General features: G+C 44.8%; 1 protein-coding gene across 1 annotated transcript in view; it reads left to right on the top strand.

Annotated features, from left to right (window-relative positions):
• LOC128718774 (MOXD1 homolog 2-like) overlaps positions 1–25,118 on the top strand; it is a 52,973-nt gene that overhangs the window by 14,596 nt on the left and 13,259 nt on the right. The window contains exon 2 of the mRNA XM_053812391.1: positions 21,088–21,243. Coding sequence (XP_053668366.1) covers positions 21,088–21,243 — 156 coding nt within the window. The remainder of the gene's footprint in view (positions 1–21,087; positions 21,244–25,118) is intronic.

Here is a 25,118-nt window from a genome sequence, read left to right as displayed (position 1 = left end):
AACACAAAACCTTGATGCTCATTAGACGAGTATTTTTGTTGTTGTTGTTTAATGGTTTGTATTTATACCCTTAACGTGGATATTGCAAAAACACGCAATAATGATGGGAAAATATCAATAAAAAGTATACCTTACTGTACTTCCCGGTGCTGTTTATCATTTCATCAACATCACGGCGTGCGATGTATTTGCACACGGTGCGCACAGTTTTGTTTACCTGGCTTAATTAGAACGGATGTGTTGTACTTCCATTGACCGATTCCATGGCTGGTGGAAGATATTAGTGGTTCACGTTTTCAGGTGTAATTATGCTGGCATGTTGTTTTTAAATTACGACGGCACACTACGACCGTGACGTGATTGGGATGGACCTATGGATTGAGCTAATGGTAGTAGGCTGTCCTTTATTGATGTAACGTTGCTGAATTTGTTATTCAAATAAGCAAAAAAGAGTTGGGTGGTTTGGTGAGTTTTGTTATGATTTTTGGCGAAGTCAAAACAAAAAGGATAATTTGACCTGACAGGGAAAGTTTAGTAGCTGTTTTGATCAACTCCATCGGAAAATTGATAGCTCATATACTTACTTACTGATGCCTATAGTATAATATAAAGGATAAAAATATAATAAAATCGTAAAAGTTCCAACGAAGCTTAAGCAGATCTCAAGAAAAAATGTTCTGCAGCAGTAAATAGAATCAATTGTTCAAACCCTTGTTTCACAAATAGATTATCACGACATTGTATTACTGCTGACTTTATTCCTTTGCTTTTAGACACGATTTTAAGACAAGAGACATTTAAGACATCAAAATCTAGTAAATTGGAAGGTTTTTCCTCCCATTGCTCAATTTCCTTAGCCAAGGTGACTGTCAATCAAATCAAATCAAATATTGACAAATTTGTGTACAACGTATTTCTTTCAGTATTAACATCTCTCTTTCTAAAAACTTACAAAAGCACCTAATACAAAGGAATGGAAACGGGAAATTCCCGCAACACCAACAGCGTTCGATAGTAATTTCAACCCTTAAATCGATTTTGGAAGTCTGGAAAATAGTAGGTCAAATGTAGGTGGCAGGAAACAGGGACGCCCTTGCCAAGGAACTATTGTTAGCTGCCCGACCGACTGTTGTTCGTTTAAGGTGACGTAATAATCATAATAATTTCCATTGTACACGCGATACATTCATAAACGGCCGGGTTTTTAAAGCTGTATTTGTGTTTGTGTACATGGGTATGGCACAATGGACCATTTGTACGTGGCTCAGAATCAAGTAACCACACGCACCGCGTACGCTGACAGTGTAAATGGTGTAAATGTAAGCAAACAACTAGGAACAACTCCGACCGAGCCGGCAACAACACAGGACCCAATTCCGCGATGCGAGAGTAAAAGGGAACCAGAAGGTCTCGGAAGAGTGAGTTATTAAAAATTCTATTACTCACACCCCAGCCCGCCGTTACTCTAATCTTACCCCACTGCCACCTTCACCCGTATGTCATCATTAACTTACAGCGTGTGGGCCAAAATGGGCTAACCTTTGTGTTGTGATGGCGTGAGCATGCGTGTGTGCGTGTGTGTGTATGATGGGTATGTTAAAGTTCCTTCAGATGGGGACGAAATGGCACCCAAGAAACTTCAGTGTGGCGCACTTCCTTACGGTGTTTTGCTGCTGCGCCTGGCTGACGTAAATGAGCGCCATCTGTCGCGAACGCCGTGTACCATACGCGCGCACGAGCCCATCTATAATTAGGTTTAATTTCATTAAAATTAATTGTTACATAATAGCTCCCTTTCATGAAGGTTTAGAAAAACCCGTGGAGTAGGTGCTGTCATGGGGTAGTCGACCTTTTATACTATGCCGCTAAGTCAGTCCTGTCAACGGACCAAGATGGCGCACAGTTCCTTCCGGAAACGACATTTTCGTGTGGGGAAAATAGTACAGCCTACCTGTTGTGCAGCCGGATGGCAGGACACAAAAGGGAAAGCTTTCCCACCGACGACGTGTGGGTATGTGTATGTGTGTGTGTGTGCCTGTGTGCTGGAGGGCATTATGAACGTAAGAATGGTCTTGAAGACGTGTTCCGGCTTCTTGCAACGATTCATTATCGTTTATAAATTATGATGCCATTTTGAGTGGTACTTTTGCATGCTGTTGAAAAATGGATTCGCTGCGAGTGTAAGCTTTGGAGCTGCTGACAAATGATGTCGTTGGAGAGGGCTTGTAGATTAAATTCCTCGAATAAATGTAAACAGTGAGGGTATGCCATGCCATGTAAAACGGGAAGGATCTAATCCTAACAATTTCATTTTCTTCACCGAGCCAATGTTGGAACCGTACTAAGAGAGGAAAGCTTTTATTCCTCTTATAAAGATGCATGTTCTTGACGTTAATAATTTTAAAATTAACATTTTTTTATCTCTTTATCTCTCTCTCTCTCTCACTCTGCAGGTAAAGTATTCCAGGAAAAAAGTCATCCAAGGATTACGTCAAACCGCCGGAGTACTGCGACGGCATGGTTAAACTGTCCTGACAGTAACCACGAAAATATTTAAGGTGCACTTGTGGGTCCATCGCGTAACGAACGCTTAAGAGCCGCTTATGTAAGCTTGCGCACAAAATCTGTCTGCAAAGAATTATATATAAAACGGAAGGAAAAAAAACTGATGCAGGACGGCAACATTCTGGTCCAAATAAAGTACATCCTTCACCTTGTAGAAGTATGTAGAAAATGCGCGCCTTCTGCACTGCTGTTCACATGTTGGCGCTGAAAACCGCACACAGGACAAACACTTCAGCTTCCCCCGACTTGGTGTGCAGGTTAGGGATGTACAGGTGGAGGAAGAACTTAGAACAAGTCGTCGTTGTCGTGCTCGTGCTTATGGTCGGAGTACCATCGCCTTTCTAGCCACTGCATGGTCGGAAAGTAGGTCACAAGGAAGGAGGACGGTGGCGGGAATATTACACCCAGCTCGGGCTTGGCAAGCGAGGCATATCGAAAGGATAACGCCATCCAGTACCCGGTGGCCTGGTTTTTAATCGCTTTTTCCAGATTTCCCTGGGAACTGACTGTGTGTAGGTGGGTAACTCGGTGTGTCTATTGTACATACGGCTGTCGTACGTTGAATGCGGCACGGTTACATCAGCATCCTCCGGGGAGTGATAACTTCATTGCCAAAAAACGAAAGCACGGAGAACACGCACAAGCAAAAAAGACACCCGGTCAGAAGCCATAAAACACGGCCAAGCCCCTGTCCTGGCGGATGGTTTAGGATTTAGACAATTTATTTCCACCGTGCAAATCCCCACAATTTCGTGAGGTACTAAAGGCTGTCCGCAGTACACCTGTGGCACACACAATGGTACTTGCTGGTACGTAACTTGCCAGACAACCATGTACTCTCCACTCACACAGCACAGGTCGGTGGAAGTTTATCGATTTAAATTAAAGAGCCATTTTTTAAAACACTTGGTCTACTTGGTCGCTACAGTAGCGGAGAGTTGTTGAGTTGCAACAGTAAGTTGCACACTTAATACCACTTACGGAATCCCGATGTATCTGTAACAATTGATGGCTGTGATTTCAGGCTCGGTCGGTTGGATGTGTTGCATTTTAAATATCTTCCACTTGTACTTTCGGTCTGTTTCGCTTGCAAATAGCATCCCTTACTCGTTCTCCTGATGTTAAACGTACGGTGAAACAAAAGCGAGTAAAATAACAAAATATTTTAGTAAAAAAAGTAACAAAATTAACATAATTTATATGCAAAAGGAAGCATTCACTAAGCCGGTTTCGTCTATGAAGTCACTCTTCCGGCTAAGCTTCGTTTCACTGCACCGTAATTACTTTGTACCGTAAAAGAGAACAATCAAACAAATGGGTTTTCTATCTACGCATCCTTTTTTGATTTCGAATACGTAAGCGCATGGGTCAAGCGAAAGCAACGCAAACAACAAAATCCTATCGAAATGCAGCTCTACAAACATACAGCGTTGCGTCCCGGGGCATACAAAACCAGCATGCTGGGGAAATATGTGTGGCAGACACGCGAATTTAAATTCCTCACTACGGAACGGTCGGTCGGAGATGGGCCGGTTGGCCAAAAAGCGGGGGCTCCAAAATGTGATTGGACTGGTACTAGTAGGATTCGAAGGGAGAAAGACAGGTCTCGTCATGCGCTTCATAATGATGTTCTGTGTTTTCGACGTATATGCCACTTTTGTTTTGGTTTTGCTTTGAGTGAACTGCAAAAAAAAAAAAGAAACAAGCACTGGGTATTTGATAACTTCGTGCGCTGTCCGCGAACCATGCAAATGATACGACATCGTAAATGGAAAGGATGCGCTTAATGCGCTGTCCAGTTTTTTTTTTGCTAGTAAATGTTAGTGACCAGCGTGACTGTGTGTGTGTGTGTTTTTTTTTACTCTACACACTGTTAGCCACTCGTACGGAATCGGGCGATAAGGGCGTTTTCGTCTAGACTGGCACGGGACTCTACCTTGCCTGAAAGTATCCATCATCGCCATCATCATCATCAAAGTCATTATAGAACCCCAAAAATTCAAAGCGAGCGCATTGGATACGTTACTCACACTTTAGAGTCCTTGGAAAAGTGGTTAAACCAATCAAAACACGTTGATGTATTAACATGTCCGTGAGGGATTGAGTTCGTGCCATAGGAATTTTCCAAAATTCTGTGTAGAATTTCTACTCTAGTGGCTCACCAATGTTACTTTCAGAAAAATTGTTGAAAATTTAATTCATAAACAAAATTACCTATTTGACAACATGAACAGTAATCAAGTAGCGAGCGTAAACAGTAATCTCAATTATAACGTCATTATAACGTGACATATTTAATTATCAGGTTATGTAATTTGATACTTTTGCGATGTTTACTGCTACGTTTGGGATATGAATTGGTAATTTATTTAAGTCATAAGTTACATAATGTAGATTTTAACTATACAATCACTTTAAAATACTGTGAGTCTTGAGTCAAAAACGATTTTAAATAAGGTCAATATTATTTTCGATAAGTACTCTATTCTACTGCTCTACTACTCTAGGGATTCTTACCGATTTTGATTGTGACTGGCGGTAGTAAAAGCTTGCCATTTTCTAGTTCCCTGTTCCGGTTGCTACGCAATGGATGTTGTGGTGTATAAAAAACCAAACTCTAACAAACTAGAACCTGTACAATGTGCTAGCAGAGCGGTAGCAGAAGAAAAAAAAACACTGTTTCCTCTGCATCCCTGTGTGTGTGTGTTCATCGCATGGTTGAAAGGAAGGGATATTGCTAGTACCGTTCATCAAAGGATTTTTCATTCCTCGCATCCTCCGAGCGCTCCGTATGATGGCCAGCGAGAGTAGCGGCAGAAGATTGCTACCAGAGTGGACGCCGGTCTGGCAATAATGGTCGGTGCATATTGCGCCGTAAGGTGGTGAATGCTTGCCACCGGACTGATTTCACTGTGCAGCGGTAGAAGCAGCAGCACCAGAACCGCTATGGACCTTTTGCGGGTGACTTTGATGACCGTATAATTATGATTGTACACATAAATAAATTTAATTCCATACAATTATGCGCCGTCAGTAAATGCGCTTGCATTCAGTGGTTGTGAGTGGTGAAGAGAGAGAGAGAAAGAAAGAGAGATTGTTTAAGCGCAACGAAGGTTCATACCAACCGTCATGTTGTAACCCGGCCGGTACACCCCGGATGGATGGATTTATGGAGCCTCCGGGGTCCTCCTGCGTTTCTCGCCGATACCGATCTGCATTCCCGCCCGACCCACCGCAAATACACATCACCACTGCGCTTTGATGTTGCTGTTGCGTAACTGGCTGGTCCTTTTGCGCGAAACCATGCCTTTTCGACAGTCCCCGTATGGCTGCCGGGTTCACATGCAAACGATGCAACGGTATGCGGGATTGGCTTCTTTTTTTTTCATGCACTGCTGATATACGTTTTGCCTGACAGCATCCCAACACTGGCGGGTCTTTTTCGGCTCTCCTGAAGTCTGATTGATTGTCTGACTTGTTGTGCGGTGCCAAAGCAATACAAACGCGTAGGTGCCTGCGTTTGCTTTCGCGAAAGTCACCAAGAGGCTTTTCCGGTGCATCATCCTGTGCCACAACCTGTGCCTGCATTCGGATGCATTCAATGCACTCGCGCAAATATAGAAAAAAATTGAATTGGGCTCTTTTTTCTGCGTTCTGGAAAATTGGGAAAACTTTTCCTACACACATGGGGATTTGTTTGATGAACACATTCATATCCAAATGGATCTGGCAAACTGGCGGACATATCTACCTCGTCCTCGTGTTTGCTTACTTTTATTGATTAAACAACGTCCCGAAGAAGAGGATTTGTTGTTCAAAAGCTTGCAGCAAAAAAAAAAAAAAGAATTGGAAGCTTTTTTGCCCCAGCGCTGCCTTTGTATTTGCAGTAGAATTAGTGCGATTGCATATGATTGATGAATGTGTACGACTATTCGAAAACGATTGCAGTAGTTTGTAAACCGTTGTTCGGCACGTTCTAATCCCTGATGTGTTTTGCCACATCGTCACCGGGTCTCAACAGTGGAATTCCTTGGAGAGAAATATTTGTGAACGTTAAATGGTCATTTTATTGACAAAACCAGCTGCAAAAACGGTGCATTGCTCAACAGATCGATCACCAGGTTAAATGGGGACATCAAAGGTAACCCCCCCCCCCCCCTCCCTCCCGCTTTATCAGATGGCACATTAAATTAAGTGTGATCGGAGCCGGTGCACAGACCGGAGCTTTCTGTCGCTATTCCCTAAGCACCTTCAATCAATAAATTCTTCACAACTCTGTGCAGTCTGGCATTCGTTTGGCTCGGGGTTTGGAAAATGTGTGACACCGTTCATATCTGACGAGCTTCAAATTCAATCATTACAAACGAACCTGCAGGTGGTGTTCTCCTGGGTGTTATCAGTGCGTCGTTCCAACTGTTCCACTTGTGTGTGTGTGTGCTCGTTTGTTTAATGTGCCGACAGTGTCACATAAGTAGAAACCCGGTGAACCTGTCCAGACAGTCACCCGGTACAGATGGGGCACGTACACAGCGTACGTGGCACTGTGTGCCCCCTTGGGAAATCAAGCGGGAAAACTCGCTTTTCTCGACAGCTCGTCCCACTCCCGGCGTCTTCCCTTGAGGCGCTGATGTAACGATCATCAGAGCGCGCGAGAAGCGTCCATTCTGTTTCTCGGATTGTGCGCCAAATCACAATATTTCACTCATGTGGTCTTCCCGACATCGGTGACATGCCACATGCTGTGGGGTTCGAGCAGTCGACGATCGATGACGGTGGCAGCCTCTCACACGAATGTCTTCATATATCCGCCATAGGAAATATTCCTAAAAATAGCACGGAAATCGTTTCTCTCGTGGTTGTTTTTCCTTAACTGAGCACTTTGTTGATGCGAGGCTGTCACGAAACACCCGGATGGGACATCCTCAGCAAACGACAATACCGCCTGGTTTGTTGTGTTTCGTTCGGCAAATCGGTTCGATCGGTATTTTCGCAGATTCACACCACCACTCGACGGTGTTCTGGAGGAAAGCGGGAGGCAGAAGAACTCATTTTCCTCAAATTAGTCTGTAAATGAAGCGTACTAATTGGGAAAATATGGTGATGTGCGAGCAGAGTAAGGAGCAGCAAACATTACCAACTCTCCCTCTCAACCGCAGCTCTGCTCACAACTTCGCGTTTCGAAAAGCGAGCAAGTTGCCGGACGTGGGTGGTGGGATGAAACATTTTGTGAAAAATTAAAACTGACAGGTTTTTGGGTAGAAAAAGTGCACAAACAATTTTCGGAAAAAACACATCTTCACCGCTCGGGTCCGGAGATGGGGCAGGTAACAACCACAAAAGAGACGCTACTGTGTGTTTGTGGGTTGAGGAAAATCGAACGCTTCACCTGGCGGGGAAAAGTTTTCGAGTGAAATTAACTTTTGAGCCTCAGAAGCCGAACGCACGTCGATCGATATATGGTGGAACGGGTATTTTCATCCTGGAAGTCTTTTGACAGGTCGGTTGCAAGGTGACGCTGTACACAAGCATACGCACACAAGCCTGTAAAGCTTTCGGTGGCTTTTCGCGCTTTGGGTGTGTGTTTTTCCGTCGCTAGCCGTTTTTTGAAATCTGTCCCAATTTTCGGCTTTGAAAAATCGATTCCTCCTGAAGGGAATGAATAATTAATATCCAAATGGAAGCTCGTACTGGAACATCTTGCGACAACCATGTTCGTGGTGTACTTCTTCCGGTGGCTCAGTGCATCCTCGCTTTAGCTTTGCTTCCAGATATTGGTGCTCCACTAACAGTACCTGAAACAAACCACTTCAGCTCGGATTGTGAGCTTGCATAAACCGATGTCGTTAGTCTTGCCAATATCCGGCGACTCTTCCAAACTGTGGCGACTTCGCGGAGTGCACGAAACGGCTGACGTAGGAAATTGAAGATGTCGCCGAGAAGCACCATCGCTTGCGGCAATCGGATTATTAATGCGCTAGGTCCTCCTGCTCTCACCGGCTCACTGCACCTTGTTTTCCCCTTTTCCGATCAGCGGGAACAATTTGCATAGATCAAATTTCATCCGTTCGGCGGTGAAGAACCGAACGTACGCTTCGCCTCGAACGTGTTGCGAGCACACGCTACGGTGCCACCCCACGGGGACAAAAGGCACGATAATTAATCATAAATTTAAAACAAATGAATAAGTAAATGATACGATTCATTTCACTCTCGTTGAGGTGGTGGAAACGGGTATTGGGAGGAGGTGGGTGGCCGCTGGTGGCACGTTCCGGTTGGTTTCGTTGCATTCGATGCAGAATCATTCTGTAAGCAGTGGGTAGCGAGAAAGGTAGAGAGAGAGAAAAGGAGACAAAGCACACAACAAGCGAACTTTAGTGCCCATCGAAGTCGAAACGATCGTTAAATCTATTATTTATCGCCATCTTGTCAACCTCGTCGAATCGTCCATTTATAATGCAAAAATGGCAAAAGAGTCCTTGCTTCTCCATGTGGCCAACAGCAAGTCGGCGAACACCATTCCGCAGTGGGCGAGCTTGGTTCAACTGGACAAAATCATGTAATGCTTTTTTTTTTGAGCGATATTACTTAGCTATTCAGTTACTTTCTCTGCTTTCGAAAAAGTTTTATGCATTTGTTTTTGCGTTTTCTTCTGAATAATTAAATACTAATTCAGTCCAGTTTTGTGCCTACTATTTATAATTCCACCGAACCAGGTTGTAGTAAGTAGTCCTGCGGATACTGACAGCTGTCACTCGCCCCGAATGACACTTATGTCAAAGTTGATAAAGGGGATAGTATTTTTAAACCGATTTCATGCCTTTTAGTCCTGCCGCTGGGGATCGAAACACAATCGGAACTGGTCAGTGTCGGTCGAATACATCCAGTTAGGTGTTGTCTCCGTCAGTCTTATGTGACCGGGGATCATGCTTTGCTGACTCTTTCCCACGGATGTGAAATTGAAACTCGGTACACCGTGCCATGCGGCCGATGGTCAGACGAAGGATCTTCGCGACGTTCCATCCTATCCATCCATGCCGGTGTCGAAGGCCTTCGAATGGACATCGATACCCTAAGGATGCTCACGATGATGATGATGACGAATATAAAAATAATGATGGCGATGATGGTGGACCATAGTTTTTCCAACGTCCATTGACTTTGGCAGTCCGCACACAGTATCCCGCTGGGAACAGTCTCGACCGTCCCAAGCACAAGGACGTTTCGCGTTCGGGAAAGAAGATATCACACTGATCATTTTTCTTATCCGATTCGATGTGAAGGTGGGACTGAAATTTATAGCCACATCACATCTCGAAAGCAAACACATTTGGCATTCTTGTTTGGTTTTTTTTTTCGAATGCAGTGACCCCGACCGTGAAGGGAGTAGGAGTCATGATGGAGACGCTTGTTTGGTTTTTTGCTCGGTTCGTATCATCGTTACAAGTCAATTAATGTCCAGCAAAACGTTCACTGAACTGTAAGGCGGACACCTCCACCAGCCTTTCGGATCGACAAAGTGTGAGCTCTGGTTAGGAGCTCGTACTCTTATTCGATAGAACAGAGTAATGCATCATTGTAAAGCGTGCTAACACAGCGCACACTACGGAAGCTAATGAGCATCCGAATGTTGCATCTCTCTGCACCGGAGAATGCATCGAAGGGCCTGACAGTGTTGTTTCGTTTTTATTTTCCCCCAGATTCTTACTACCCTTGGAGAAGACTAATTAATGTAAATTGAACCATAATGTGCTTCCCTGTCACTCACTCGGCCGACGGGTGGATGAGTCGTTTTTGTTTTGGTCGGATATTTCCTCCAGCGCGTGCGGACGCGTCGGTGCGGACATGGGACTATTTTTAGACAACCTCCTACTACACCGCTGAGCTGTCGATTCGGACGGAGTTTACGGCATGTGTCGTGTCTCTGGTCGACATCGGAAACTGTGCCTGAGGAGCCATTCGGTCGCCGCTAGTGGGTCCCCGGACCATTCAAAACGACCCCGAGCGTCCTCTGTGCGTATGTATTTAAATTTAGTCCATTACACTGCGTAACGCAAATTGTCACCCGTACGAACTATATGGGGCTTCCTCACAACGGGTTTCTCTTACCCTTCTGCTTCGTCATACCCATTCAGCGCCGCGGTACTCAGTACCAGAGATGTAGACACCGCAATGGTGGTTCCGAATGTTTGACAACCGCAGTGTCTGTCCATGTTTCGTGCACAATGGCACAGTAGTCCCGTGCAGGGTTTCAGTTTTTGGGCACCACTCGTACCGACAATGTCAAACACTTGAGAAAACATACCACCGCGGGGGGGAGGTTTGTTTGACTTTCGGGGGTATTTGGTTCATCCCAGGAAACCCAAACACATCCGGGTTGAACCGGAGTGGCGTATTTTGTTTTGATACCGTACCAAATCGATCGAAACCCGTATGTCTGTTCCGAGTGGTGGGAAAAGGTTGTGATCACACTAAAAGCATTCCATCAAATGTACTGACCCGGTGAAAGTGGCGCCATCTGTTGGAATTACTACCTCAAAAATAGCTCTCGAGTAGAAGATACAGTATCTTTGTCACGAAATCTTATTTAAGTTAAGTTTTGCTTTAAAAGCTATAATTATATCCTGCAAAAGTGACAACTTATAATAGCTTCATTTAATGGTAATTAATTTATTTTAATGCAATGCTCGCTGTGCGTGATAGAACTTCATTAATCAACGATTCGAAAAGACGTAATTTTGTTTACATTGTTAATAAACTCTATTAAGCATAGGGGGAAATCAAAACATATGTTCGGCATCATAGACGCTAGTGAGAGTGATCCGCTCCTTTATGCCTTTTCACCTGGTTTCACCTGGAACTAGTTCTCTTCCAGCAGAAAAAAAAGGAAGGTGTTCACGCATATCTCTTTGTGCCGAATTAATTCCTAGACACATAAATCAACACGATACCTTCTCGTGCATATCTTCCCGACATCTTTCGCATGGGCTTGTGCTTTGCCCCAGTGGGGATTTCCCCCGCCGGAGCTCGTGGTCAGCGGTAAAACAGAGGTCAATAAATCAACGATTTTGGGTGAGGTTTTTTTTTTGTTCTGTTTGTACGTTAAGTAAGATGACCCTTTAGGAGCTTGGCATAGTGATGGTATGTTTTATAAAAAAGGGGATTATTTCTTAATCGTTCTTAGAAAAGAATTGGGTTGGTTTGTTTTGGCTCGTGTTTTGCCATAAATTTCTAAACCAACCGTAAAGGAAAGCCCGTGCCAAATGTAAAAAGATGTGGTGGTTGCTCATAAAAAATGGGGGTTCAGTTATTTATGCATCATGCGATCTTATCACGCTTTCCAAGCGCAAAGCAAAGTGAGTAGGAAAAAAAGCTTATCAAAAGCATAACATTCTTGTTTTGTGTTACAACCGGAATAGAACTGTGAGGAATTTGGTGAGCATTTTTTTCACCCTTTCTTTACACGACACCTTCGCCGTGTGATATGCCCTGGAGAGAGAAACGTAAATACGGGGCCTTCCTATTAGCCACAGTTGCACAACCAGCATCGAATTGGTTCGATTTTAATCTGCCCCCGTTGTACCTCCTTTACTGCTCCTTCACTGGGAGACCCCACTCCGGGTGCGGTAAACAAACACACATACGTAACCTCCCAAAAATACAAAAAAAAAATAAACGAAAACATCACCCAGGCAGAAGTGGTCTCAATATCCAATTGAACTGGCATCGACGGCGGCAACGGAACGGTGCTACAAACGGAGGATGGTTCGCTTTTGGGCGTCGCATAAACATTTGATGAATATTTATGTAGCCCTGTGCCGGTTGTTGGGCTTCGAATAGGGAAGAACCGACAGTAGGGAGGAAAAAAAAATAAAACAAAATACACACACTGGTAATCCATACATAGCGGACAGAACGAAACGTTCTTTCCCGCTCCCCGAAAACCCTGTTTAAACAATGAATCATTGGTCCGTTATTGGCTGTTTGGTTGGTTAATTATACGCTTGTTATCTTACGAGGTTTTACGAGGCCTCCCTTTCGACGATCATCCGTTTCTGTACGGTGATTGAAGTAAAAATACATCCTCCACCGGAACGGAAGAAGTTACTACGTGTGCTACGCGTGCTCTAAATGTTTTTGTGAAAGGTTTTCCGACCCGGCCTGGAAGGTCTCGCTTGTTGCTGTAAAGCATGTTGTGCGCTGAGTGATGATTGTCAGAAAGTGTTCCCGGAGAAGACGTTGAACCTTTTGGGACGCGGTTTATGACACTCGAACGAAGTGGAGTTGATCGTAATGTACCGTTTGCCGGATCGAAGAAGTAGCATGATCATGATCGTTAAGTGATCTAGCTGCCACAACGGCAAAGGGAACTGTATTGGATTACTAAACGGGAAGAGATCTTGAAGCAACTTCAACTAATGCCACCAAAACGCCATCCCCTGTGCACTGTTGGTTCCGTTACATTTTTTGTCAAGTTTAATGGCGAGACAATGTTCGCAATTTGATGACAACTTCCTGCACTCAAGTACAAACAAAAAAAAAAACACTCCCTTCTCCATTAATCAAAACCATTAGTTGCTGGAGCCGCGATGTTTTTTCTCATTTTCAAACTGCTGAGGTTCTACATTTTTCCTCGAAAAAGGAAGGAGTCTGTTCTAGGTGGTTGAAGGCAACTGCAGCTGGAAAGTTTCACCCACTCTCCTCCCAACTATCATAGAAGTCACTCGAGCAGCCATGATCACGTGCTACCGCCTTTGGGGAATTCATCCTTTCATCCGTGTTGTTGCTGCAAATTTCCTGCTCCTGCTTCGGCGAGCTTTATCTGCCATCGTTTACACCATTTATCGCCCCGTTCCTACCAGAAAACTATTTGGTACAATTTGCTGTAGATAGAGTTTTCCTCCTTGCTCTGTGTTTTTTGTTCTGTTATCATTTTCCAGCTGCAAGTAGCTGCAAGCGAGATATCAGCGAGTGATCATCCAAACCCTTGGCACTTTTTGTCTGGGCGATGACTGGCTGCAGCTACGGATGGGGAGGCTTGCATCAGCCCAGTTCCGGATGGGTTGTAATTAAAATTCTTACCACTCGTGTTGTCGGTGCCGTGCTGGTGTGCAGACACACCGCATCACGGGTAGAAAAATGGGAAATGGAAATAAAACTTCTACCACAGCACAAACTGCCGCTAAAGAACCGTATCTGTCTCTGCGGAGTCGGATGACACCGAGCGGCGAAAAAACGCCCCGAAGGAACTCGGCAGGAATAATTAGGGAGGTTAAAAGAAACTTCTAGCGCCCACAAATCCATTCGGAACTCGGCAATGGAAACCGAAAACATTTGGCCAAACTTCTTCCGTAATGGGGCAGCACTTTTCGGGAAGTGTCTGCTGTGAAAAGCGCTCTCAAGTAATGCTGAAGTAGGTGACGAAAGGCACGTTTGCTTCCATAGAAGCCATAGATTTAAATACGCAAAACACAGGTAGCCGCACGGAACATTCCGGCTTTCGAAAAGAAAACAGCAAAAAGGCCCCTAAGATCTCGCACCGCAGCACTCGCTGTGGACAAAGCCAAAGTGTGGCCTTCCTACGCGGTAATTATCGTTCAACTGGCCACTTCTCGTAATGGACTCCCGGGCGTACGTCATTGACAGTGTGTGTATGTGCAAAAATTGCTACTCAAAACCTCCAATATGGGTGAAATCTCAGACCACCCCCCGTTTCGGTGGAGTAGCAGAGACAGAACGGCGTACTTTCATAAACGGCATGAAAATCACTTCACTTATGTGCCATTTCAAGCTGGGAAAAGGGTTTCAAGTAGCCAGTACGTGTGTATGCGTGTGCGTGTATGAATGACTGTGGAAAAATGGGCGGAAAAACGGTTCACCTGCCTAACTTACCCTGCCGTACCATCTAGTAAGGCAATTGCATTTGTTTTAAGTACACACGTCGCTTCGGCCGGACACACATCTGAAGCAAAACGATGAATGAAGCGACGGGAGGTTCGGATTGTCAAGGATAAGTAAACAATCCCATTTGGAAGGCTAATTTGAATGACAGCGTATGCGCGTGTGGTTCGGCATGCCCGAACCACAGTCGAAGTGGATGAATAATAGATGCGGAAATAGATTTTAAGCACAACGTCTGTATTGAAGCAACCCGGCCAATTTTCTCGTTGGAATCGCTGTAACCATTCGGCCAAGGTAACTTCAATGCAATGTGAAGCGTTTTGGCAATTTTAAGAGAAGATTTCTATGGCCTCTTCATAATTGCCTTTGCTGAATGGGTGGCTTGAGATGAAAATAAACATACACTTTGTAACAACAAGTTGATATGACTAAACAAACTTAATTTATTTTATAGAACTTTTTTTGTAACTTCTTCCTCAGTATTTTTTCCGATTTATGATGATTTAATTGTTTTTATTTATTTGCCGGGTACTGATTTGGGCATGAATTATTGAGTTAATGATTTAAAGTTTTAGAATTTTCCAATGGTACGTAAATACCATATTAATCCTTTTTTGGTAATGTATATGGAGATTCGAAAGTAAAGTTAGTTTAACCAACATTTTCTACCAATTTTCTTTAAAAAACTTATTTGATTTGGTACGCATCATGAGCGAAAGTGGAACGAAAAAGGGCCTCACTTTAGCCACCTATCAATCAAACAATCCTATCGCACCTTCGGGCATAGATTTCGGCTATGCGATGCATGATCTCTTTGCGCTGTGGGAAAAAAGGTATGAAATCATATCAAAACACCATCCACACCAACTCTGTTTCAGAGCTGTTATGAAACGCGGAAAGGTCAGCCCTTGGGCAAAGGGCTTTGGAAGATAGGAGAATGTCTGAAGGAGAGTGCTAGCGCTTCCATGCAGCATTTCGTGCCCGAATCGTTTTCTTTTGACTTACACTCACCTCACCAGTATCCCTTCATCACGCTTCGATCCTCTGTTTAATCTGCCCAAAAACTAGATCAGCTCCCCCGAGATACTGGAGTGAACCCTCCGATGGTTTTGTCTTTCCGTTTTTTCTTGCTTCCAAAGCTCCCCACATGGTGGTCCAGAATCTTCAGTAGGCACGTGTTGTATACAAACACGGACGACTACACGAGAATAAAGAAACCCCTCCGAGAGGAGCCGGTGACAGCCGAACAATTGCTCTCGTTGGGTATGGCCGTGGAAATAAAAACGAAAACACGAAAATAAACCAAGCACGACACCGGGGACAAACCCTGAACCATTTGTAGAAAACAACCCGCGCGATCTATCTCCGGCCGGAATTCAGCTCAGAAGTGTTTATCTAACCTATTCGTCTCCCATCGCTGGAGGAGCGGGCATCCCAGCAGAGATCGGTGAAGCAACTGGAGTCGTGTGCGATTTGGCGTGCGGCGATGAAAATTGTTTCCAAAAACATTTTCTATCCACACTTCCCCGTACAGTTCCTGGATTCCGAAATTATTTGCCCATTTTCCTCTGCTTTTCATCGTGTTCATCATCACGAGGGCCTGTCATAATTCTTCCTCTGGCTTGTGCGTGTGTGTCTGGGGTGCGATCGAGCACGCGAACACGCAAATGCACAGCTAATGTGACAATGTGCCGCTTAGACGCGAGTTCCGAAAAGGGGTTTTTGATGTTGTTGTGGCAGAAAGTTTCATTCCGTATCGCTCACTGTACTGGACCGGGTCATTATGTGGCCGGACAATAGTGTCTAATTGGTTTGATTATGGATGTATGGATGTGTCTCTTCTATCGGTAACATTCGGGTGCGTGTTCTAGTTTTAATGATCTAACGGAACGCTTTTTATACAGGGTGTCGGTCGATAATTGTACTCTTAAATATCACAAGATGTCAAAAACTAACGGTCAAGGGTGTTTAGTTGGTAGTCATGGCGGAAACTCAACGCTTTAGGTGGGAGTGTTTTAAATATCACGCGCTGTACAATTAGAACATTGTCCCTAGTAGAAGGGTTTTTGAGCGAGTAATTGCTGTAATGATTACTTTTATGCATGAATTATGTCCATGTGTCATTTTTCCAGTCATTAGGAGCCAAGTGTCGTTATCATTCTTGTTAGGTAAGGTTCAGGTTAATTGAAATATTATGTGGATTTATTCATCATATGCTGAATAAAGGCCAAGTGTTTGTAACCCAAGAGTTTCTAAATTTTTTATATATTTCATATATTTCGCTTCATTATTTCTTCGTAAAACATCATAAGGTTTGCCATTTTTTCGACAAAATGCACACTTGCGCACAATTCCCATGGACAAAAAAGCTAACATGGTTAAAAGTCTGTCAAATCAAGTCTTCCTCTAATAAATTCTAAGCCATCTTCCGTCCTGCCTTATTGGTTATCTTTTGAATCAATGTTGCTTTTTTGCCCATTTATTTCCATTCCAAACAGAAATAATTTCTTGCGTACATTGCGCATCGCAGCGCAGAAACAATCTCGCACAAGTAGCGTAATTTAATAACGAAACAATCGGTACCACCCATTCCTGCCGGTTGTTGTTGATTCGTTGTTGAATTTAATCTGCATGCATAAACTTGGTGCCGGTTGCTTTACCCTGCCCAAGTTTGGTGCACGATTTGCATATTTATCATCGCACTTTTTTTTACCAAAGTTTTTTTGTTCTTCGGCACACAGTATGACAAAAGTAACATTCTCGCTGTACCTCATTAATTATTCGTCTTCAGTCTTCTCCGGAGCCTCCAAAAAAGGGGCCCAAATTTCTTTACCGTACTGGAGATATTTGCAAATGCAAAAGCTATTTAATTCCTGCCTCTAAGAAGCCCGACATATTGTGCGTTGTTTCACTGTGGCAATGTTTAAATCAATTCAATTATCACCTCCGTAGTAGCGCGCATCGCGAATCGAATTTCCGGATGTTCTTGCCAGGTGAGGTGGGGAGATTTCTTTTCTCTATCACGTTTCGCTCAATCGCGATTTGCAACACTGACTTTCTTATTTATCGCACTTGGAATTCTCCGTGCCGTAAAGTGTCGCGCAGCTGAGCCGTCTGTTTTTTTTTTTTCGTTGCTTGCCACCTCGAAGCAACACCGTACGAAATCGAAATCATATTATTGTGCGATAAAATTCAATTTCCTGCACAATTTTCCGTTCATCGTTCGGACGGACAGAGCCGCAGAAGTGGCGTGCGTTCGCGTAACGCGCGTTCAGGAATTTTACCCAGTAATGGAAATCAGCCACGGGAGCGAAGGGGCCAGGATTTTCCGGGAACCCGAAACGACATCAACACCATCCATCCGGGCGAGAATGGTGATGAGGAGAAGAAGGGAAGGAAGAGGACGGTCATGATGATGCTGGTGCTTGTCATCCTGGTGATGATGGAGCAGGGCAAATGGACCGGGTGAATCGGTTTTTTTTCTCCACCCCACACACAGGGCAACCTTTCCATTGACTGTTCGGGCATATCAGATGATGGATCCAAGTACATGTATTCCCGGTAATTGAGACCGTCGGGTTCTCCCGTGGCTGGCGTGTCGGAAAATTCCAACCTTCGAAGGCATTTCCGGGCACACGGTCCCGCTGTCTCCTACGCCCGACAATGAGGTGCGAGTAATGTGCACCGTAGTAACGTAATCGTGGAGCAAACCTCCCGCATTTTCCCGGAAGTGCCGGTGACACACTCACTCGCACACAAAGGAAAGCGACCGGAAGACCGTCCCGATATGCAGAAGGCGCTGAAGAAATGTCGTCTGAAGCAGCTGAAGCTTCACCGCGCGTCCTGCAGGATCGTACGGGAGCGCAACCTCACGCATATTGATCGATTTTCTGGCGGAGGTTCTTGAAGGTGACATCCAGTGGCAAAAAAAGAGAAGCGAGAATCGCGTCGAATGATAACCAGCTCGAGTGTGAAGAACCGGAGGAAACGAGTATTAGTATCACTTCCGCGACACTGTTTGCCATCTGTTTGCCATTTGGTTTGGGCGGTTGCGCTTATTCACGGAGCAGATGGCGCACACATACACGTCTTTTTGTTGTGAAATTCATGAGCAACCGTAACATGCATGAGATGGCATGATAAAAAATTAAATGTTACATTTTATTGTGCCAGAGATAAGCGACAACATGGGTAATGTTTTCGTGCGGGAAGCAGGTTTTTCGTTGTGATGATGTGACAAAAATGGGTTGAATGTTGGGAAATAGAAAGAAGAATTACGTATCAAAAGCATTGGTTTTTGCTTCGATCTTCAATATCCAATCCCAAAGGTATTTTATAATTCCAAACAGATGCATTCGTTACATCTTCTGTTTCTCTGCGGAAAGTCTCACCGTACAGTCGTATATTCCCCCCTGTCCGAACCTGCTAACAACGCTCTCATATCGAGTTCCTAATGAACGTCTCCCTCGTCAGAACTAAACGGCTAATTGGTTGGTTTTAATTATGGCTTCATCGACAATTCGGTGCTGCTGCTGCACAATCAGTGCAAGAGCAAGCGCCACTGTACCATGTAGTAGCGTGCCAGTGTGGAAGTAGCAATTTCGAAAGGAATCGAACGAATTACTCGCTGCATTGGATTGTGTGATTGCTGCTACGAATCTTCCAATCGCTCGAAGCGTGCTGCGAAATAGATGCGCGAGAACTTTCACTAGGGAATTGCAGACTGAGCGGGAGTTATTGAAGAACACTCCGATGTACGTGTGTGAAATTATACCAGTGTCCGCCAACTCCACCGAATCCGTAACGATTGCGTTTGGGAATTTCGTGTATCTATATTTGAGCCGATTGCCTTTTTTGCCTTTACTTTTACTGTTACTGCAAGTCTCTCGTCGTAGTAGGAGTCGGATTTTAATTAAAGCTACAACTGCACTGTGACGTGCTGCACAGGATCAGCCTCAGAAAGCGCTACCCTATCATCAAGCTTCCCGGTCTTTTTTGTTTTTTGCTGTACCCAATTTACAAACACCACAGCGTAAGAGGAGGACGTGACTAATGAATATCGAACACATATCGATCGAATCGATTGCGGGGTCTTAATCTTGTGTCGCAGCAACGCAGACAACGAGCTTCCGGTCGATGCAGCAGCCAGCACCGGTCATGCTGATTCATGACCTTTTTTCTGGTGCTGGCAAACCAGAACCAGCCGCGAACATTCCGTTCGTACCGTGAAGCGTAATTGAATAATTGCGGTCAATCAGGGAAGGCAGTGCTGTTCGTCCGCCAGTGTTCTACGGGAGAGCTTGTAAGCCAAAGTCACCTTACCTGGACGGGGTCAGTTAAAAGTCACAGACGCACTGATTTTAATTTTTAGCGCTACCGTATGCGCTTGTGGTAGATAGGACGTGCCGATGGTAAGGCTAAAACACGCGTAACAACACTGTACGGTGATGAAGTCGGAGTTGGAAATAATTGCGCGTTTTTTTTTTCCTCGTCCACTGTTCGATTTACGTATTTGCTTGGTGTTTTTTGTTTTGTTTCGCTTCTCTCAATCGGACATGTTTTTTTTTCTTCTTCTCGTTTCGATCATTCGACTCTTCATTTTACGAGTATCGTCTGGACGAGACAATAGCTTCGAGCTTGAATACAACGGCAAGTGGTAGCAAGTTCGCACTTCCTTCCATCTATCGTGGTGCAGTTCCAAGCGTGGTGCTGGCAGCGAGTTGCGATCGGCGTTGTTATTTTAATGAGTTGCACGAGATGAAGGCGTACCACAAAGTCAACCCCACAAAATCGACCACGAGAAGGTCGTTCAACGGCCATCCGCCCGGCAGGGTAAACAAAGTATGGAGGAACAAAAAACAACAAAAAAAAAACGGCACGCAAAGAACATAAACATTCAACACTACCCCACACCGTTCGATAATTACGTACGGTGCATGTCGATTTAAAGGGGAGAAACCGTGCAACCACCACCTCGTATTATAGTCAGACGTTGGAGATAGGTTGCTTGGGCGCTGACAAATCAACCGGGAACATACAAAAACATCGGGGTGCGTACGATTTGAAATGCAGATGAGGCACTGAGAACTACAGCCCCCACCATGTATTAGGGGGTGGTTTGAATTCCCCCTTGGTTCTGTGTCACTTTCGCAAAGTGGTTTTCTTTATTGATAAGGAAAAAAGTAGAAATAAAACAGGGTCCGGAAATAAACATGGAACTTTCTACCGAGCGTGTTCGGTGACTCAGGCTGTAACTTCAAATTTCAGGAGCTGCCACCCGCGTTCTGCTCAAGATAACCACAAACACATTAATCATTAATTTGTGTGTACCAGCACTAGCGTGCCGGTACGCCACTGTTTGCTCTCCATTATTTCAAGTGGTGAAGAAATAATGATGCTATTTTGGACGTCACCATCCGGTACCACCAAACAGGTGTACTGTAATGGTGTGTGTTGCACAAACCTTAATGACATGTATCTAAAGGGTAGGGTACCCGGACTGGTCATGCAAACCAACGCTTTTCCCCACAACAACCCCCAAAAACATTGTTGAGAAACAAGGCAGCAATAAAATACTAACGGCAGGAATTTTGTTTTCTCCCATTTTTCGTTGTTCAATTACAGGATCGACACGTGAAGAAGCATGGCAATGGTGAACCGTTGGTCGATTCCTCGCAGGATTACGTGCTGCTCCTGGGCTACGAGAACCAAACGCACACTGTGCTGCGTTTCAAGCGCAAACTGGACACGTGTGACGTGGCGTACGACGTACCAATCACGGTAAGTGGCGGGGCAAGGGCGTTGGAATTGGGGAGTACTACCGTCTTCATTACAAGATAAACGATCGCGAGGTACTTGCGCGAGACATTTAAGTGTCTTCCCAGCTGTGACCTTTACGTGACCCACTCGATCGGGGGTACAAGACGGCGACATATTTATTCATCCTCTCATTACGACCTTCCTTGGGGCGTATTGAATTTTACTTACGCAAGCTGCCTTTAGTGTTTCATTACGATTTTTCAAAATAACAATACACACAATGCACTTCAGTTGGCGTTTTTTTTTCGTCGCATTAAAGAAAACCACCACAACGCGTCGGTGTGCGTATCGTTTACGGCTTCTCTCTTTTTTTTGCATATGTTGGCGTGGCTCCAAAGTGGACGGCTTTAAGAGTACTTTAACGCTGCCACTTTCCGCTAAAGCACTCGATCGATCTCGAACGTCTCCATTTGGCTGAACGGTGCCGTTGTGACACAAGGGCCCACTGGGCAACTGATTGAAAGCGAACGGTGCCACGAAGACAACAACTGCATCAAAAGAAGTAGGGCACACCAAGTGTGTGCGAAAGGCTTGCAGTGCCTCGTCGACCTGGTCGACCGGGTCGGTTGCGTGAGGTGCAGATCGGTGCCCCAAGGGAGAAACGCGCGTGTGCATCACTCTTCAACGAGGCTCACTGGCCGCGATTGTAATTAATTTCTCCGTACGATAAAGTTGGGCAGTTTGCTGCATCAGCTTGCGCGCAGGCACGGTGGGTCGAGCGGAGAAAAAGCGAACCAAAATTACCGACGGGTTACACCGAAAATCGATGCTGTGTGCCTGCTACAACCTGTCCGGCGCCGCATTTCAGAAGACGGTGTTTACGAAACAATTCAACCGCGAGCCGGTTGCAAAGTCAACCGCAAATCGTCCATCGCGGTTCGCTCCGCTGGTCGTCATTCAGGCGTACTAAAATGCGTACAAATCGAAAGCTATCGGTTGAAGGATGTTTGCACACGACAACCGCTCCAATATTGATTTTTGGGTATGTCTTTAAAAGGGAGGCAGCGTTTGTTGGGCGGGCTTTGCCGAGATTTCCCGGACCATAAAGGGGTTGCTTTATTTTGATAATGACATAATGCATGATAAACGAAAATTGTTCAAATAAACGTGCATTGCATGTTCATGTGGATTTTGTAAGATTTTTCGAGACCCTTTACTTTATTATCAAATTTAATTTGATTTTTTTTTAATGTCGAATTGTCATAACGTTCATGAAAAGATGTTTTAGTTGGGTTTAATTCGTTTTTTATTAATTGTTAACATTTAGGCAAACAATTGTGTTTAAATCGTTGCAAAACATTAAATTGTACCGCTGATTCCAACCAATGGCATTATTACCAAAATTCGTGATGGATCCCTTTTATTTATCAACGAGCTTACCTAATCCAATCCATGCACCAAGCCCATATGCCCGATAATAGCGGTTGATCAGTACGCTAATGGTTCTGAGTACGCCGTACAAAAATAAAGCCTGACCTGCCATTACATAAAATATTAAAACCCAATCCAACCGAAACCACAACAAAATGGCAGACCGGCTATAATTACCAACAATAATCCACAGATCTGCATCTACAGATTTTTCCTATCGCTATAATTAATCGCACGTTCTATGCACGCCCGCTCATTTCCATAATTCGTTCACATTGTGTACACCCGCGTGACAACGTGCAACGCGATTAGATTGAAAAAAATGATGTCCCAAACAAATCGATACCATTAGGATAAATGGCTGTCGGGCGGCAGGAAGGAGAGAAGCGAAGCGCGTCACCTTTTTGGATGCAATCAATCATTTATGGAGCTCCATCAAGAACTCATTTATTTCGGCGGTTCGGTTGGTGAAGGGGGAGCTACAGTTGGTGTTTAGTTGTTTGATTTTGCCTTTTGTTTTACAATTTTCACCTTCCTCGTGCGCGACAAAACCACCGTCACGTGTTTATGTGTGTGTTTTTGGCCGTATTGTTGCATGAGAATAAGCCCTCGCTAATGCTAATGTTCCCAGTACGTACAGCACGCGGTTGTGGAAAGGGGGTGTGTGACATAACCCATGTAACCCCGAAAAGGTGTTTGGATGTTTCGCGGTAACCGATCGTTACAGCGTGCGGTTTATGGGATGCGGTTTTATCTTCCACGTGCCCACCAATACCAACCGTGAATGGGCATTTGCAACGTGTCGAAGATTATGCCACCCGACGGTTGTGTTCCTGCGGGAATGGCTTGAAACTGCGGATCGCATAGATCGCGTTCCAAAAAAGTGCAAACAAAACGCAATCGCGGTGCGTAATTAAAATCCATAAAGCGGCAATTTTCCATCCATCGGCACGTCGCGTATGTGATTATCTTTCAATCAGCGAGTTTTCCGGCGCTCCATATCTAATCCATCCCCTGCAGGTTGATGATCGTACCGGTACATCGCATGCTGCACTTGCGGGACAATTATGCATTGCGCTTGGGTTGGGATTAAATAACATGTGTGTGTGCAGTCTCCGGAAACCACTCGGAAGCATCTGGGTCGGAGATGCACACACACTCTCGCTCTTTTTCCCCCTTTTCTCCGAGGGCTTAAGCAGCGTTATGCGATGCAACTTACATCCGCGGGGGAAAAAAATAGTACACCCGTAATTGTGCAATGTTAGACGTGCGTGTACTCGGCTCACAGCCCCGACCGGTAGGCTCCAGCAGCAGCAAACAGAAACCAATTGTCCGGGGAAATGGTTGAGAAAGGCCACTGAGCCTCAGGAGGATACGGGGTGATTGCGTCGTTCGCACCGTAATCAACATCATCATCATCATTTTTGCAGAGAAGACGTTAAAAAAAAAACGCCACCCTATGGGAACGTCGTTGACTGCACTGCATCTGGGATGTCGATGGCGATGTGCTGCTGCTTCATTCTCAAGGTACTTTTGTACTCGTTTTCCTCGTCGCTGTGGCTTCATGCGTTAATTGCTTCCACCGACTTGCCAGCCGAAGAACGGTAGCCAATCGTGCCTGTAACAGACCACTGGGGCTTCGTGTCGAGAGTGTCTTGGGTTGCCCACATAGTGCGGAGAAGAGTGGCCTCTAGTTTTGCTAATTATCGACTGTGATCGATCATGCCGCACGATACCAAATGAAGTCGTTCTCATGCAACTTTGAGGGGTGCCTTCAACTAACAAAAAAAAAAAACAATAGCTTGTAACAATAACTGAAGTAAACTGAAGGAAACATATTCTTCAGTTACTGGGACTTCTTGAAATGAACAACGTCTCGATCGATTGGAGAAAATTTATTGTACCGTAATTTCACGTCGTTTTGAACTCGGCAAACCCCCACCCCAACACATCCCACGTCCAAATGGAGCGGTGAAAAAGTGATGACAATTTTTCATTTAACACTATCGCGTGCTAAACGCAACGCAAGAAAGCAATTTCTCCCCACCTCATGGGAAGATGGTTGTTTCCTTCGTCCGGAAAGAAGCTTCTTTTCTCTCAAAATATTTTCCTTTTTAGCCCTTTTTTGCCATATTTTTTTTTGCGTTCCCGACCAGCAGGATAAGGATGATAAAAATGGTAAGAAAGCACAAAGAAATCGATTGTCAATTATCGGAAAACAGGCGACGATGGCACGAAAGTTGCAAGAAAGTTCGTCTCATAAAACGAGCTGCACTGTCGGCAAAGTGCGAGGAAGGTGGAAGGATGCTCACAACCCGCGCAAGCACGGTTCGCTCCGTGTCACCTCGGTTTCGATTAATTTCCTTTTGCGTTCGATAGTTGAAGAAGCGACCGACGTCACCGCCGCGAACATGATTCGCTCTTGGGGGTTTTGTAATCAATTTCCGTGTCACGAGCAGCAGCAG

The sequence above is a fragment of the Anopheles marshallii genome, chromosome 2 (genome assembly GCF_943734725.1).
Source record: "Anopheles marshallii chromosome 2, idAnoMarsDA_429_01, whole genome shotgun sequence".
Classification (NCBI taxonomy): domain Eukaryota; kingdom Metazoa; phylum Arthropoda; class Insecta; order Diptera; family Culicidae; genus Anopheles; species Anopheles marshallii.
This window is presented reverse-complemented; position numbering and strand designations above follow the sequence as displayed.